Source organism: Rhipicephalus microplus, chromosome 5 (genome assembly GCF_043290135.1).
Source record: "Rhipicephalus microplus isolate Deutch F79 chromosome 5, USDA_Rmic, whole genome shotgun sequence".
Taxonomy (NCBI): Eukaryota; Metazoa; Arthropoda; class Arachnida; order Ixodida; family Ixodidae; genus Rhipicephalus; species Rhipicephalus microplus.
Window position 1 is genome coordinate 83,407,927 of NC_134704.1, and position 14,750 is coordinate 83,422,676.

General features: G+C 46.8%; 1 protein-coding gene across 1 annotated transcript in view; it reads right to left on the minus strand.

Moving 5' to 3' along the window:
• Positions 1-3,747: 3,747 nt before the first annotated feature.
• The window catches only part of LOC119174360 (tyrosyl-DNA phosphodiesterase 2), a 34,177-nt gene continuing 23,174 nt past the window's right edge, over positions 3,748-14,750 (minus strand). The window contains exon 6 of the mRNA XM_037425231.2: positions 3,748-5,297. Within this exon, the coding sequence (XP_037281128.2) occupies positions 5,013-5,297 (285 nt within the window). The 3' untranslated portion in view covers positions 3,748-5,012. The remainder of the gene's footprint in view (positions 5,298-14,750) is intronic.

Sequence of the window (14,750 nt, forward strand, 5' to 3'; positions counted from 1 at the left end):
GCGTGCTCGTGCTAGGCTTGTGAGCCTTACTGCCAGCCTTAATGACATGAGGGCACAATGTGCAAGCATAAAAGCTGAAGTGCTTGAGGAAAATATATCTCGCTTGCCGCATAAACAGCAAAAAAGTGTGTGCCAATGCTTTGTGGCCTCGAAAAGGGCCAGCAGAAAAGGGATGATTTACAGTCAGGAATGGATTCTTGAATGAATCTTGATGAAGATATAAAGTCCTAGGCTCTATCACCACATTAGGAAGCATAACATATTAGTACTGCCATGCAAGACAACATTGCAGAAATATACAAAGACGTACAGATCATCCTTTGGATTTAATATAAGATCAATGGACATACTAAAAAAGAAAACCAGCATTATGTCTTCATTCCAGAGACATGGAGGCCTGCTTGTTGACGAGCTGAAGCTATCGGAACACTTCCGTGTAACATCATCAAGCCACATACAAGGATTTGTGGACCTTGGGACGTTCACGAGACCTGAGCACAAACACCAGGCGTGCGACCATGGCATGGTAATCATGTTCATCCCCTTCACAGGAAGATGGAGTCAAATAATAGGAGTTTTCGGCACCAAAGGCAACATAAAAGGAGATCTGTTTTTCAAAATAATAATTGAAGCCGTGATATTGTTTGAAAAGGCTGGCTTGTTTGTGGACCACATTTCATGCGACGGAGCCACATGAAAACGAAAGATGTGGCAATTGGCTGGTGTGTGTGGTTCTGCAAAAAAAGTTGTGTGCAAGACGGAGCATCCTGTGGACAGCAAAATAGCCTTGCATTTTGTGTCAGACTTCCCGCACCTCATCAAATGCCTTAGAAACGGGCTGCTCAAGACTGGCTTCACAACACCAGATAGACATGTAAGTCAAATGCTTTGGGCTCTTAAAATTACAACCATACCTTGCATGACTCACACATTTCGCTTTTTATTCACTATATGGGTGTCGATTCGGGCTGTGCGGGAAGCATTTCAACGTGATTTCAACGTGCGGACACTCAAGGTGATGCCCGGTTTAACCGAGGCTCACCTAGATCCAAACTCTTTTGAAAAGATGAGGGTTTATCTTGCCTTTCAACTGTTCGGAATGTCTGTTTTAAGAGGAATGACATTCTATAGAGCAGACATTGGAAAAGTATGTGGTAGCATCACTGCAACTCAGGAGTTCTTTGCGTAAGTTGTTGTTTCTTATCTGTTGTGCTTACTCGCAACTAAAACGAGCACCACAACAATTAGATGTTCTGAATTTTTTTGCAGGATGATCAACAAGGTCATCACTGCCATGACCTCAAGATTTACTGCTGAGGCACTAAGACCAGGCTCTACAGCTGTAGCCACCCTTGTCAGTTTTCTTGAGACATCAACAAGTGGGAGTCGTGTGGAGAGGCATTTCTCAGCAACTCAACAGCTACAGGTCTCCAGGTTACAATCTCAAGCACGCTGTCTCTGCTTGAATACGTGAACAAGTCAGTTGGCTATAAGTACCTAATGACCTCAAGGCTGAGCACCCACCCTATGGAAAACTTTTTTGGAATTGTTCGCCAGTCTAGCGGTTGTAATGCCCATCCCTCTCCAGAACAATTTCTTGTAACAGTAAACTTGCTTTCATTTTACAACCTAGCAAGGAGTGTGGATGGAGCGAATACAAATCCAGATGTTGTAAGTGCTCTCATAAGTGTTGATGGCCAAGATGTGCCCGTAAAACCTAAAAGAATTGATGAAATGCTTGCGGAAGGTAGGCTTGAAGAAGTCGAAGTATCTCTGGAGAAAGCTAACGGTTGCGCGCACCACTTCTCCTTTGTTGTTGAAAAGATCAATTCAAGATTAATATATTATGTTGCAGGTATGTGGTCCGGAAATGTGTGTTTTAGCTCAAATGCACATTGTGCAAAGATAACCTACTTGTAGAATCGGCAAAAGCTGCTACTAATGGCCTTCCTTCTAGCTACACAGAGCACTGCAACTGGGGTGGGTTGTTGTACCCTTCCGGTGAGCTGCACAACTTCATCTCCTGTCTAGAGAATATTTTCACTAAGTGCTTTAGCTTGAACGAATTGTATGCGAATAGCGTTTGTGATGTTCTCTTGCAAATGAAGTCAAACTTTTTACTCAGAAATTCTGTGGGCTGCATTGATCACGGCAAGGAAGTGAGTGAGAAAATTGTTTCATTCTATATACTCACGCGCCTCCATTTCCTAGTGAAAGGCATCAACAGCTCCAATGCTACGCAAAGGCAAAGGGCAAAACACCTGAAACTGAGCAGGAGTCTAGGCGTTCAGTTCTCCTCAGAGCTTGGTTCACGAACCCTTGATTGACTTTTGTGTATTTGTTTGTAAATAAACTGCACTGCTTTCTGTTAAAATACAATTATATTGTCTCGAAGTGTGTGTGCGCCTTACATGCGTTCTTTTTTATGCAAGTCTTGATCAGCCAGCTGCACCACCGGCACTAAAAAATAATTCGAACTTGCGTTGTCTTGTAAAAAGGGTTAAAAAAAATGAAGCAATTTTGTTCATTATCCTGTTTTTCCCTTCGCTGTTTGAGAACGCGTTGCGGCGTATGTGAAGCTGTTTCTAAGGCGTGCAAAAGGAGGCATCCGACGTGCAAAAGAACGCATCCGATACGTGCGCGCAGAAGTGTCCAGGTGAAAGGCGCAGCAGCACCGCCTGTGCATGTCTGGGAGAAACGCCTCGCCGCGGGGCCTTTCCACGGCCCACTACCCCTAATCTAGTACACTATACATGAACCGAGCGACGGAGCTTCAGCTTCGCATCGTCTGCGACTCAAAAGCAAGCCAGTGGCAAAAGCAGGGCAATGTGATTGCCATTGCTATCAAGTAATGGCGGTGCCCATGCTTGCTGAAGAGCGGCGGTACAGCAGCAGTTTCTGGTGGTGCCAATGCGTGTTTTAGACTTCGTTGACGCATTTTCAGGCTCTGAAAATGCATTGAAATGTTAAAGATTGGGTTTACTGCATAGAAATAAGTATCCGAGCCCGGAATCACATCGTAGAATTTTGTTGAAGCGGTACGATCAAAGAAAAAGTGTTTGTTGTGGCGACAATATTTATGCATTGACTCCTATGAACTACTGACGGAGAATCGTGAATTTTTCTTTGCAGCGGAAATTTCCTTGAAGCGGCGTTCGTTGTAGCAGAGTTCGACTGCATTCCAGATTTTGAAGTATACAATGAACCTATGTAACAAGTACTGCTTTAAGAACAGCGGGTGCAGCAGTTAAACGCTATGACTAGGTTGCTGCTTTCGGTAGCTTTGATCGTGAATATAGGTCGAGATTCCTTGGTCACAAATATAGGTCGATAATTAGTTATGAACGTTTTCGGAAAGAAAAGGTCATCCTATATTCAAATAAATACAATATTTTATACCATAAACAGCTGATTGTCAATTTCCATTTCTCAACGAGCCCTCTAGAGTATAATGTAACGCTGCCTCCCTGTATGACATATCCCTTATCAACATACAAGCCCCCAGAGGACCATTCTGCATATGCACTCTTTATGTCCCCGTTCCAACATAAACTGCCCTTTGACTGCCGATAATCCACACAGAGCACTCAAAAGCACTGCACAATGTTTTTCCCTCTCGCAGCAGCACTGTCTCCATAGTACGTCATTACTACTTGAGTTGTGCTCGTTATGAGTGGCAATGTATGTCAATGCAAAGATCGTGACTACAGCTCTGTTATACAGCACAAACAAGAAAGAATCCACCCGACTTTTTCTCGGTTATTATTTCATGGCAATCTTCTCGTCGCCATTGCACTATAAAATCAATATCAAATAACAATAAAAAAAGTAGCAAGAAACAATGACCATTAAGAAACACAGTAGGTGACAAGTATTGTGAAACCTTAAGTACAGAGCACGAAGGTCTCATCTTGCAAGCACTCTGGCCTTCGAGTGCTGCGCTACAAAATAAAAACAGTAAAACCACATAACAAAAGGGTTTAAACATATAAAGAATAGCAATTTGTGTGTGTGTGTACAATAGTTCACAGAAAATATTTGCTGTCACACCAGGGGCGAGAGACAAAGAACAAAAGCAAAGGTAATTCGTTTAGCAGAGCCTACTGTCGCAGTAAAAAAAACACCCCCGTACGGTCATGTTCGTGCATGTGTTCTTTGTACCCAAAGACTGGCTACCACAGTGTTTAGCAACTACATGTGTTCTTGGTGGTTTGTGTGCTTCTCACATTTCAAAAATATGAGCTAAATATTTCATCTTTGCTTTTGTAAATGGCTTAAGTACGATCTACGGTACATCCAGAAAAAATTTGATAATATTTGAAGCCTAAGGCCGTTGACTGAATAAATTCTACTGCATGTTAAATGCAGGCCGATTTTTCGTTATACTCTACCTTATTTTTGCACAGATTCGAAACTGTACATTCATATGCCACAACGTTTACAAACACCATCACTGTTTGGGACAGTAAAAAAATTACTGGCATGTCCTACAACTATAGCATATATATTTTACTTTTCTATGGACATGTCTAATGCACCGAATCCACAAACCTAGCTCAGGTACATGTGGTAGAATTTGACAGAAATTGCAGCCACTAGTCTACTTCCCCGAGGTATAAAACCATCAAGATGATGTTCAATATTTACAATATGATACAAGGATTTCTGTCGACAGCCCGCTTGTGCTGATGTAGCATAAGATACGACTTCAATTTACACAACCAACGGTTATAAATATAATGATTATCACTGCTGTACATATTGAATAGGCTGTCTGAATTGCTTTCTTTATCCCTCTGTCTAATAGCCATATAGAAAAAAAAGCTCTGTGAAACACAGTAATTGTTCATAAGAAATACGCACATTTTGAAAAGAAATTTCCATCGCCCCTTTACATCCTAATTTTCTGCACGACGCTTTCTAATTGTGTGGGGGAGTAATAGGTAAAGCATCGTTTCTCTCATCATCAGTCCTGAACCAGGTATTTACACATGAAAAGAGTTTCAAGGAGGTCACAAACACTTAAACTGGACGGCGATGCCCCAGTGGTCACTAGGGAAACACTGCTCATTTTGCAGTCTCCTCTGTCCAATGAGTTTGAAAAAAACAGGCTTTAAGTGAGTTGGTTGAGAGTGTCGAACGTAAATACGGTCAAATCGAAGGCGGGCGGTGACCTTTTTACCAAAGTCTAAGTTGTCATTGCACGTCATGTCCCACGTGTAGCACGATCCTGGGTCTGAACCACACGCTGTCCACACATCCTGGATGCCGTCAGGTACACCACCGCTCGAATCAACCTGGGGACAATCGAAGAGATTGCAGCGAACTTTAAGCCAGAACCCAATATAGCAAAACCTGGTAGGGTAGTTATGAGTGTTAGCAGAATCAGCCACCTATCAGGTTTGGGTATTGCGAACAAACAAGTGTGACATATAGGTAGGTTATGCATTGATAATGCAAAAGTATGAAATGGCTGTCTTGTACAAGAACTATTCAAATTTCAGAACGGAAGGGTCCTCACATTACTCTCCAAACGTCTCGCTTTTATGTAGCTTTTATTCATGCCCAGTTTTTTCTTGAAGGTGCTCCACTTTCAGGGAGTGAGTGACAGTAGCAAGCTGAAAAAATGAGGTCTTTACTGCAGTGTACCTAAACAATCTTGACGAAATCTTAATTAAAGAGTGCCTTAGAAGAATGCAACAATACATGTACGCTATTACTTCGTTATGTATATGATTGCACTCAATTTTCTGACACAAAAATAATTTGAATACATCATCAACTCAGTAAACAAACAAAAGGAGCAGCAGATAACTTCAAAAGATTTGGCTCAGAGCGATGTGTAATACTTTTTCAGAAAAAAAGTGGCTACTTGGGCTGGTTGGTATAACATTTTTGAAAGAAATATACTTTCTTAGTGCACAGGGAACGTTTAAAAAGAAGACAGGACAGAGCACACATTTACAACCATTTTATTACACAAATCGCGGGAATATGGAGGCAATAAAATGGTTGTAAGTGTGCGCTCTGTCCCACCTCTCTTCTTTTTGAAACATTCTTTGTGCACTAAGAAGGTACATTTCTTTCAAAAAACCCTTTCAGGCCATTTCAGGAAAAACAAATGCATTGGCTGTACTCCCTTCGACCTTCAATACCTAGAAAACAGAAAGCTGAGCTATATGGTTATACTAATACCGTAGTATCTGGGGTTTCGCATCCAAAACCCCAGGTATTCATTGATGATATGAGAGACGCCATAGTGGGCAACGTTTCTAGAACTAGGCAAGTTGCAAAACTGAGCGACGTTGCGCGGCGCCGCCTTTGCTAGAGACAAATGTGACGCTGCTGTCGCATCCGAATTCACTCAATGCATGCTCACTCGTGTCACTCCCGTAACCTCCGTCGACTGTGCATGTTACAGTGCGTCGCTATCCGTGGAGGCTTCTTTCTGCGTGAACAGTTTTGTGCTACAGAGTACCCTGTTCTGCTTTGTATGTGTTGCGTGCTTTCATCATGCCCACATGTTGCGTTCCCGGCTGTACGAGTGGCTACAGGAAATTAAAGACACCACGGCATTTCTTTTGTGCCCTGTGTGTACCTGAGCAGCAAGATGCATGGGACCACGCTGTTCCTCGTGCGGATAATAAACTGCCCAGCACATCACATGTGTGTGATATGCACGTTGATGATGACATTCTGAAGACTTTCACTCATGTCATCGATAGTAAGAACGTACAAATCACCAGTAGAAAGTGGTACCTGATCGGAAGATGCGTTCCGCGGATATCCCAAATTAGCCCGCTTACCTTTCAAAACCCATGAGAAAGAAGCAAAAGCTGCCTGATAGGAGTGAAGTACTTTTCAGAATATCATCGGCAAAAAAAAATAGAATATCTTCGAGCACTGAGCTCGGAGACCGTGAAATAAGTTCCGACATGCCGTCAACGAGCTGCGTCATAATTTCGCTTCTAGACGTAGAAAATGTTTGTTTGCCTGCTGCATGTTGGCGGAAAGTTGTTGAGAATGGCGAGACAAGACGTCTTGTGGTGTTTATAGTGCTCAAAGAAGAAAAAGGGCGCTATTTGTGGAGAAATGCGCAGTCACAGAAGACATTAAAGTCACCATTAGTAGCTGTCACCATCGCTTAGCCAAGTCGCCCAGCAATGCAGATACCATCACTCAATTGGCCGAACTTCTGGAGGGCATAGAAAAGCTGAAAGTGTGTTCATGGTGCCCCAATGCGTCAGCAAGAAGCCTCGTGAGTAATGACTACGAAGTGCTCACCGATACCCTAAAGTGCGGTCCCTGCTCGAAGCTTTGGCTTCAGCTGTGTTAACAGGTTTTATTCGAGGAACTCAAGAGAAGCAGAAGGAAGACATGCTTAAGAAAAGCGCCGCATGCACAGCTTTTCGACGGCCTAAGTTGCTGAAGAATGTGTTTGACATGAAAAAAAAAAAAGCTGATTACAGAACCAGACAAAAGCCACGGGATTGCGCCACATAGTTGTAATTTATTTTAAGGCACGAAAAACACAGTTACAAGCGAGGATACAAAACATTGTAATTGGGTTTTTTTGTGCCTAAAAATAATTGCGAACGTACACCTACTATCAACTAACCGACAGACTCGTATGTTATGCTATCAATCATCGTTTATCATGGGCAGTTGAGAAAGCTATAATTATGCTGCATTTGCCTTACACTGCTAAAATATTACGCAGTATCAAGTTTCTGCGGCAGCACAACAAGAAATCCAAATAATATACTGTTGGCAAAGCTCTTTCAGAACGGCCGCCACGACGTCTTGCCACGACGGCTGCGTGTTTTCGTCTGCTAGCGGAAACTTGTAGCACCGCCAGCGCCACCAAACCGGAGGTTGTCTACGAGCTGTGTGAGGGATCGTCTGACGCGAGGAGTTTTGCAACTTACCGTTCTAGAAACGTTGATAGTGGAGCCTGTGAAAATTTTGGCCATTTGGTGTTATTTAACATGCAGTGGCATCCCACCACACGTAGGCCTTTAGTGTTTTACCTTTATGGAAATGCAATCGTAACAGCCAGGATCGAACCTGCGACCTTAGGGTCAGTAGCGAACACCCATAACCCCTTCTCCACCACAGCGGATGAGCTACTATCGTTGGGATCATCGTGAAAAAGGTTACCGTGTGCAGACATGAACATTTCATTATCACATCTTTCCTATTCATTTGTGGCGCATGCGTTACAGCATGCTAGTCACCACACAACACATATGTTGCCCATAGTTTATACAGCCTATAAAACAGGCAGTAATAAAATTTAGTCCTACAACGGCCGGGACAGGGAAGGTGGCGAGAATAGAGTGGGGGGATGTCACACAGCGTTGTCACTCGGACTTATCTCCCATATACCCTCAGACCTCAATGTAATGAACATGAGTATAAGGAAATATCAGTTATAGCAAATTAAACAAAAAATAGTCTTGCAATAGATACGGTGTTAGGCATAACCTTTATAAGGAATTCTTGGATATAACAAACTTTTTTCTTGTTACATGCAACTTTATAATAATGAGGCTTGAGTGTACGGTTGTCGTTGGTGAAGGAGATCAGACACGATGCTGATTTCTAGAATAACTAAAATCTGGACGCCAGTTCTGAAACATGGAGCTTTGGTGTCACGCTGATGTTTCAACTCATCGCGACTGCATGCGGTGCCTAACGCAAAAGAATCCTTGAGACCAGGCCCATCTCTGAAGCCTACCCAAAGAAAGCATCATTAACTGTGATAATCATGTAAATAGCACCAGTGGTGTTATTTAGTGAAGCCACAAAACTAATCCGTGAGAGGCCTCGGCCACTCGCTTCCCACTCCTGCTATGTAACTATAAGCCTCACTTTACATGTTTTCCAATCACACTTATAACAATACTAAAGTGCCTTGCAAACTTCATTGCTAAATCTGATAATTTTTATAAACGAACTGTTGAGAGAAAACTGCAACATCGAATGGGATATGCCAACAGACAACTGTGACAAGGATGGCAAAGCCACAGAGTTTTCAGACATGTTTGAAAATTAGGATGCTTTCTCAGGCCCACCACAAGCTCAACAGAGCCAATTTATGATGTCTGAGGATTCGAACAATGAAACTTTCCAAAGTCTTAACTTCTCACTCAAATTGCATGTGTGAAGAAGATGTGCCTGCAGTGAGCAGCATCGCCAACGCCCAGCTCTCTCGGCTCGTGCTTCGGTTCGCTGCTGTGCCGGTCTCTGCTGGACGGTTCTTCACGCTGTCTTGCCGTTGTCGTTAACGACTAATAAACCTCTTCACATTTGGTGGAGGGTGCTGTTTATCCCGTCGCTACGCCCTGGAGCTGCGAAGCCGCACGCTACCACCCGTCATGACTGACAACGCCAACGCATCGGCGTCGCCGCCCCAGTTCAACTTCCCTGGCCATCCTAGGATACGGGACCCAAAGGTCTTCAGCGGTGCGGATGGGACCGACGTGGAAGATTGGCTCGAGCACTACGAGCTGGTGAGCGCCAATAATAAGTGGGATGAAGCCGACAAGCTGGGCCACGTCATATTTTATCTCACTGGCATTGCAGAATTGTGGTTTAACAACCACAAACACAACATCCCCACATGGAGCGTCTTCAAGACGTCATGTGCTGAAGTGTTTGGGCGGCCGGCTGTCCGCAAGCAGTGGGCAGAACAGCGCTTGCGCGTCCGCTCCCAGCAGACAGGTGAAAATTTTACCAGCTATATTGAGGATGTAGTCGACCTTTGTCGACGCGTGAATGACACCCTGCCCGAGTCGGACAAGATCAAACACATCCTGAATGAAGGGCGTCGACGATGGCGCATTTCAAATGCTCTTGGCTAGGAATCCGAGCACAGTTTCTAAAGTCGTCAGCTTGTGTCAGAGCTACGACGAGTTGAAGAAGCAACGCACTCTGACTCGGCAGCTTCAGCCTGGTAGTGAGTCGCTGTCCAGTTTCGACACCATGCCTGACAATTCACCGTTGCTTCAGCAAGCCCGAGCCTTCGTCCGTGAGGAAGTCGCCCGCCAACTTTCTCTAGTGCCCTTTACTCACGAGACCACCACCCGTCTACCTGCCCCGCTTCGCACTGCTATATCGAAAGAGGTTGCACAAGCTGTTCCCCTTGCGCACTACGAGCCACCTCTATCTAGCCTTGTTCACTGCCCGCGTGTCGCACAGCCGGTTGGCGCTCCTGTCGCCTATCCGCCAGCCGTTCAGCCTGTGGCCGTGCCCCTAACGTATGCAGCGCAGCCTGTGGCTCCTCCTGTCGCTTGTTCGCAAGAGATGCAGCCCGTAGCCGCGTTGCTCACATATGCAGACGCTGTACGTAGGCTTCCGCAACCGCCCTACACCACGCGCTCACAGCCCGCACACCCGGCTGCTTATACTGCACCTTGGGCGGCAGCACCAGTCGCAAATCCTTGGAGGACGCCCGATAACCGACCAATTTGCTACGCCTGCTTCACTCCCAGACATGTTACCCGCTACTGCCGCAGTCGACCTCAGACGGTCGGCAACTATGCCCGGTCGTCGCAAACCAGCAGCCGACCCTTCGCCCAATACGGGCCGGTCTCGTCACCTCGTTATGCCCCTACTGACCATCTTAACTTCCAGCCGCAGCGCGCACGCTCTCCTCGCCGGCGATTGCCCTCCCCCATGCCTCGCTGGCCCGGACCCTCCGACCAGAAAAACTAAGCACCGCAGTTCAAGAGGCAAGAACTGCGCCGTTTTCGAACTGTCTAAGCCCTCGCTCCTTTCCTGCTAACGTGGTCGCAGTAACTGTTGAAAGTTATTGTACTTTCGCCCTTGTGGACACCGGCGCCGCTGTTTCTGTTATTGCCGCTAATATTTGCCGTTTATTACACAAAGTCACAACGCCGCTTTCGGGACTGTCGCTTCACACCGCAAGCGCACGGCAAGTAATGCCTCTCGCAGCCTGCACGGAAAGAGTGTCCATCGAAGGCATTCTTTACATCGTGGAGTTTATTGTTCTCGCTGTCTGTTCGCATGACGTCATACTCGGGTGAGACTTCTCGCCATAATGTCGTCATCGACTGCGCCATAATGCCGTCATAATGCCGTCATCGACTGCGCACATGGCGAAGTCGAGTTTTCACCCTTGTGTGATGTCCCATTACTTGACGCTCTTCATCAGCCACCGAAGTTGCTCGTTCATGAAGATACCGATATTCCACCTGGAAATTTCGCACTTGTTCCCGTTTAATGCTGCTGCCTTTCGCAACAATTGACCTTGCCGCCGGAAGAAGCAACATCTTCGTAAGCAATCTGCTTTCCACACCTGTCACTTTGCTTGCGGAGGAATGTCTCGGCCGTGTGCAGGATCTCGACCCTTCGTCTTTGGTTAATGTCCCGCATGACCACTGCGACCACCCAAAAGCACTGTCGGCACTCGGGGAGTCGTCCAATGATGCGTTTTCCAGCGCCAGCGCCGACACTCTCACTCCCACCGAACATGCCAACCTGCTGGATCTTCAGCGTGAGTTCAGGAGTTCTTTCGATGTGTTGCAACCTCACCTGGGCCGCACGTCAGAAGTCAAACATCATGTTGACACCGGCCTACACCAGCCACTGCGTCAAAGACCATACCGTGTCTCCGCTGAAGAGCGCCGCGTCATTCGACCATCTCACAGTCCCTGGGCCTCTCCCGTCGTCATGGTGCATAAGAAAGACGGATCTATCCGATTTCGCGTGGACTATCGTCGTTTGAATAAGATAACCCGCAAGGACGTCTATCCTTTGCCACGCATTGAAGACGCCATTGACACCCTTCGCGGAATTCTTCTCGTCGCTAGATTTGCGGTCTGGCTACTGGCAAGTCCCAATGGCTGAAGCCGATCGCCAAAAAACGGCATTTATAACACCAGACAAACTATACGAGTTTAACGTCATGCCCTTTGGGCTTTGTAACGTGCCTGCCACGTTTGAACGTCTTATGGATAATACGCTACGTGGCCTCAAGTGAAATATGTGCCTCTGTTACCTCGACGATATCGTGGTTTTCTCCCATGACTTTCCCACGCACCTCCTTCGCCTCAGGCACGTTTGGACTTGTCTGACCGACGCTGGCCTGCAGCTTAACCTGAAAAAATGCCACTTCGCTGCACGTGAGCTCGTCATCCTAGGCCACATCGTGTCCAAGCACGGTGTATTACCTGACCCAGCAAAAATTCGAGCAGTCGCAGAATTTTCTAAGCCGATGTCCATGAAAGAACTTAGCAGTTTTGTAGGCCTATGCTCCTATTTCCGCCGCTATGTTCGCAATTTTGCATCTATCATGTCACTATTAACCCAGCTTCTTCGCAGTGACGTGAACCTCTCCTCCTGGTCCTCTGCGTGTGACGTTGCCTTTACTACTCTGCGCCGTCTGCTCCCCTCCCCACCAGTTCTTCGCCACTTCGACCCGACGACTCCTACCGAAGTGGACAGCGTCTACCCTGACGCCAGCGGCGTCAGGCTAGACGCTGTCCTCGCTCAACGAAAGCCCGGCTGTTCAGAATACCTTGTAGCCTATGCTAGCCGCACTCTGATGAAAGCCGAAACTAATTACAGCGTGACAGAAAAAGAGTGTTTGGCTCTGGCATGGGCGCTTGGAAAGTTCCGGCCGTACTTATACGGCCGCCCGTTCGATCTAGTAACTGATCACCACGCGCTTTGCTTGCTCTCCACGTTGAAAGACCCTTCTGGCTGCCTTGCGCGATGGGCACTCCGCATCCAGGAGTACGACATTCGCGTCGTATACCGCTGCGGATGCAAACACTCTGACGCTGATGCCCTATCCCGCTCACCTTTACCACCAGATCCGACGTGCGGAAACACTTTCCTCCAGACCTTGTCATCGCTAAATCTCGACTCAATTGCCACCGAACAACGTAGTGACCCGTGGATCGCATCTCTTATTGAGTATCTATCTGGCACGCCCAACCTTCTAGCATCTCGATCCCTCCGACGTCAAGCTTTCCATTTCACCATCAGAGATCAACTTCTTCATCGACGCAACTACGCTCCCAATGGCCGCCGCTGGCTACTGGTCATTCCACGCACTTTACGATCGCAAGTATGTGCCTCTCTTCACGACGATCCGCAATGTGGCCACGCAAGGGGTGTTCAAAACATATGAACGCCTTGACCATCACTATTACTGGCGCGGCATGTACCATTTTGTACGCAAATTCGTGCAGGGCTGTTCCTACTGCCAGCGACACAAATCAATACAGCCACGTGCAACTGGCGCATTGCAGCCAGTTCCATGCCCTGCCAAGCCATTTGATCGCGTCAGCGTTGACGTCTATGGCCCCCTTCCATTGACACCAGGTGGTAATCGATGGATTATAGTGGTGGTTGACCACCTGACACGCCACGCCAAAACAGCCGCTTTGCCGAGCGCTACAACTCAGGATGTCGCCTCTTTCATTTTACAACGCTTTGTCCTTCGACATGGTGCACCTCGAAAGCTCCTTAGTGACAGAGGCCGCGCTTTCCTCTTTGAGGTCGTCGAAACTCTGCTTTCGGAATGCCACGTCTCTCATCAGAAAACGACAGCATACCACCCGCAGACTAACAGGCTAACGGAATGGTTTAACCGCACGCTGGGTGATATGCTCTCAATGTACGTGGCATCTGATCATAGCAACAACTGGGGCCGTGTTCTCCTATACGTTACCGTCACATATTACACCGCAATAGAAACCACCACGGGATTCTCACCTTTCTTTCTTCTTTACAAACGCGAGCCTTCCCATACTTCCGTACCGTCCTGATGCTTCCGAGTGTCCACCTATTTCCGATGCTGCTTGACAAGCCGAAGAGTGCCGCCAGCTCGCCCGTACGTTCACCTCGGAAGAGCAGCAACGCCAGAAAGAACACCGTAGCACCGCCCTTTCAGATCCCACCTGTGCCCCAGAATCTCTTGTGTGGCTTGCCATCCCATACCAAACTCCGGGACTCTCCTCGAAACTTGTCCCCCGGTAGAAGGGCCCTTACACCGTTTTGGAGAAAACCTCTCCGGTTAATTTCCTAATTGAGCCAGTTTCCCGAATGGATGACATGCGCCGGCGTGCACGTGATATCGTCCATGTTTCCCAACTGAAACTGTACATGAGCCTCTGCCTGAAACTTCTTAAGTCGCCAGGATGGCTCCTTTTTCAGCGGGGGCGATTGTGAAGAAGATATGCCTGCAGCGAGCAGCATCGCCAACGCCCGGTTCTCTCAGCTCGGGCTTCGATTCGCTGCTGTGCCGGTCTCTGCTGGACGGTTCTTCACGCTGTCTTGCCGTTATCGTTAACAACTAATAAACCTCTTCACACATGCTTTAACAGAAGCCACCGCTGTGGCTGATTTCAAACGTAAGTTTTGCCGCAATGCCACTGCGCTATGCGATAAAGCATAACACAACTCCTACGGGGCGCTGGGCTAAACTGGGTTTGTGGGAGAGAGGTTCAGCTGGAATTGCTCACTTCCTTCTTTTTTTCCTGGAATCTTGCATTGCATTGGCTTTCGGAAAGGACACCGAACAGTCCGAATTCAATGTCATAACTGATGGTGCACTGCAGCATGCAGGCATTGCTGTGAGCATACAAAACATATAAAAGTTGACGGTGCAGCAGGTTCTCACTGTTACAAACAATGCATTGTTAAAACCGGTATCATTATAAGTGGGCTACACTGTACTTCGTTGCAAGACAAGCCCTTCACAATATGGGCAAAGC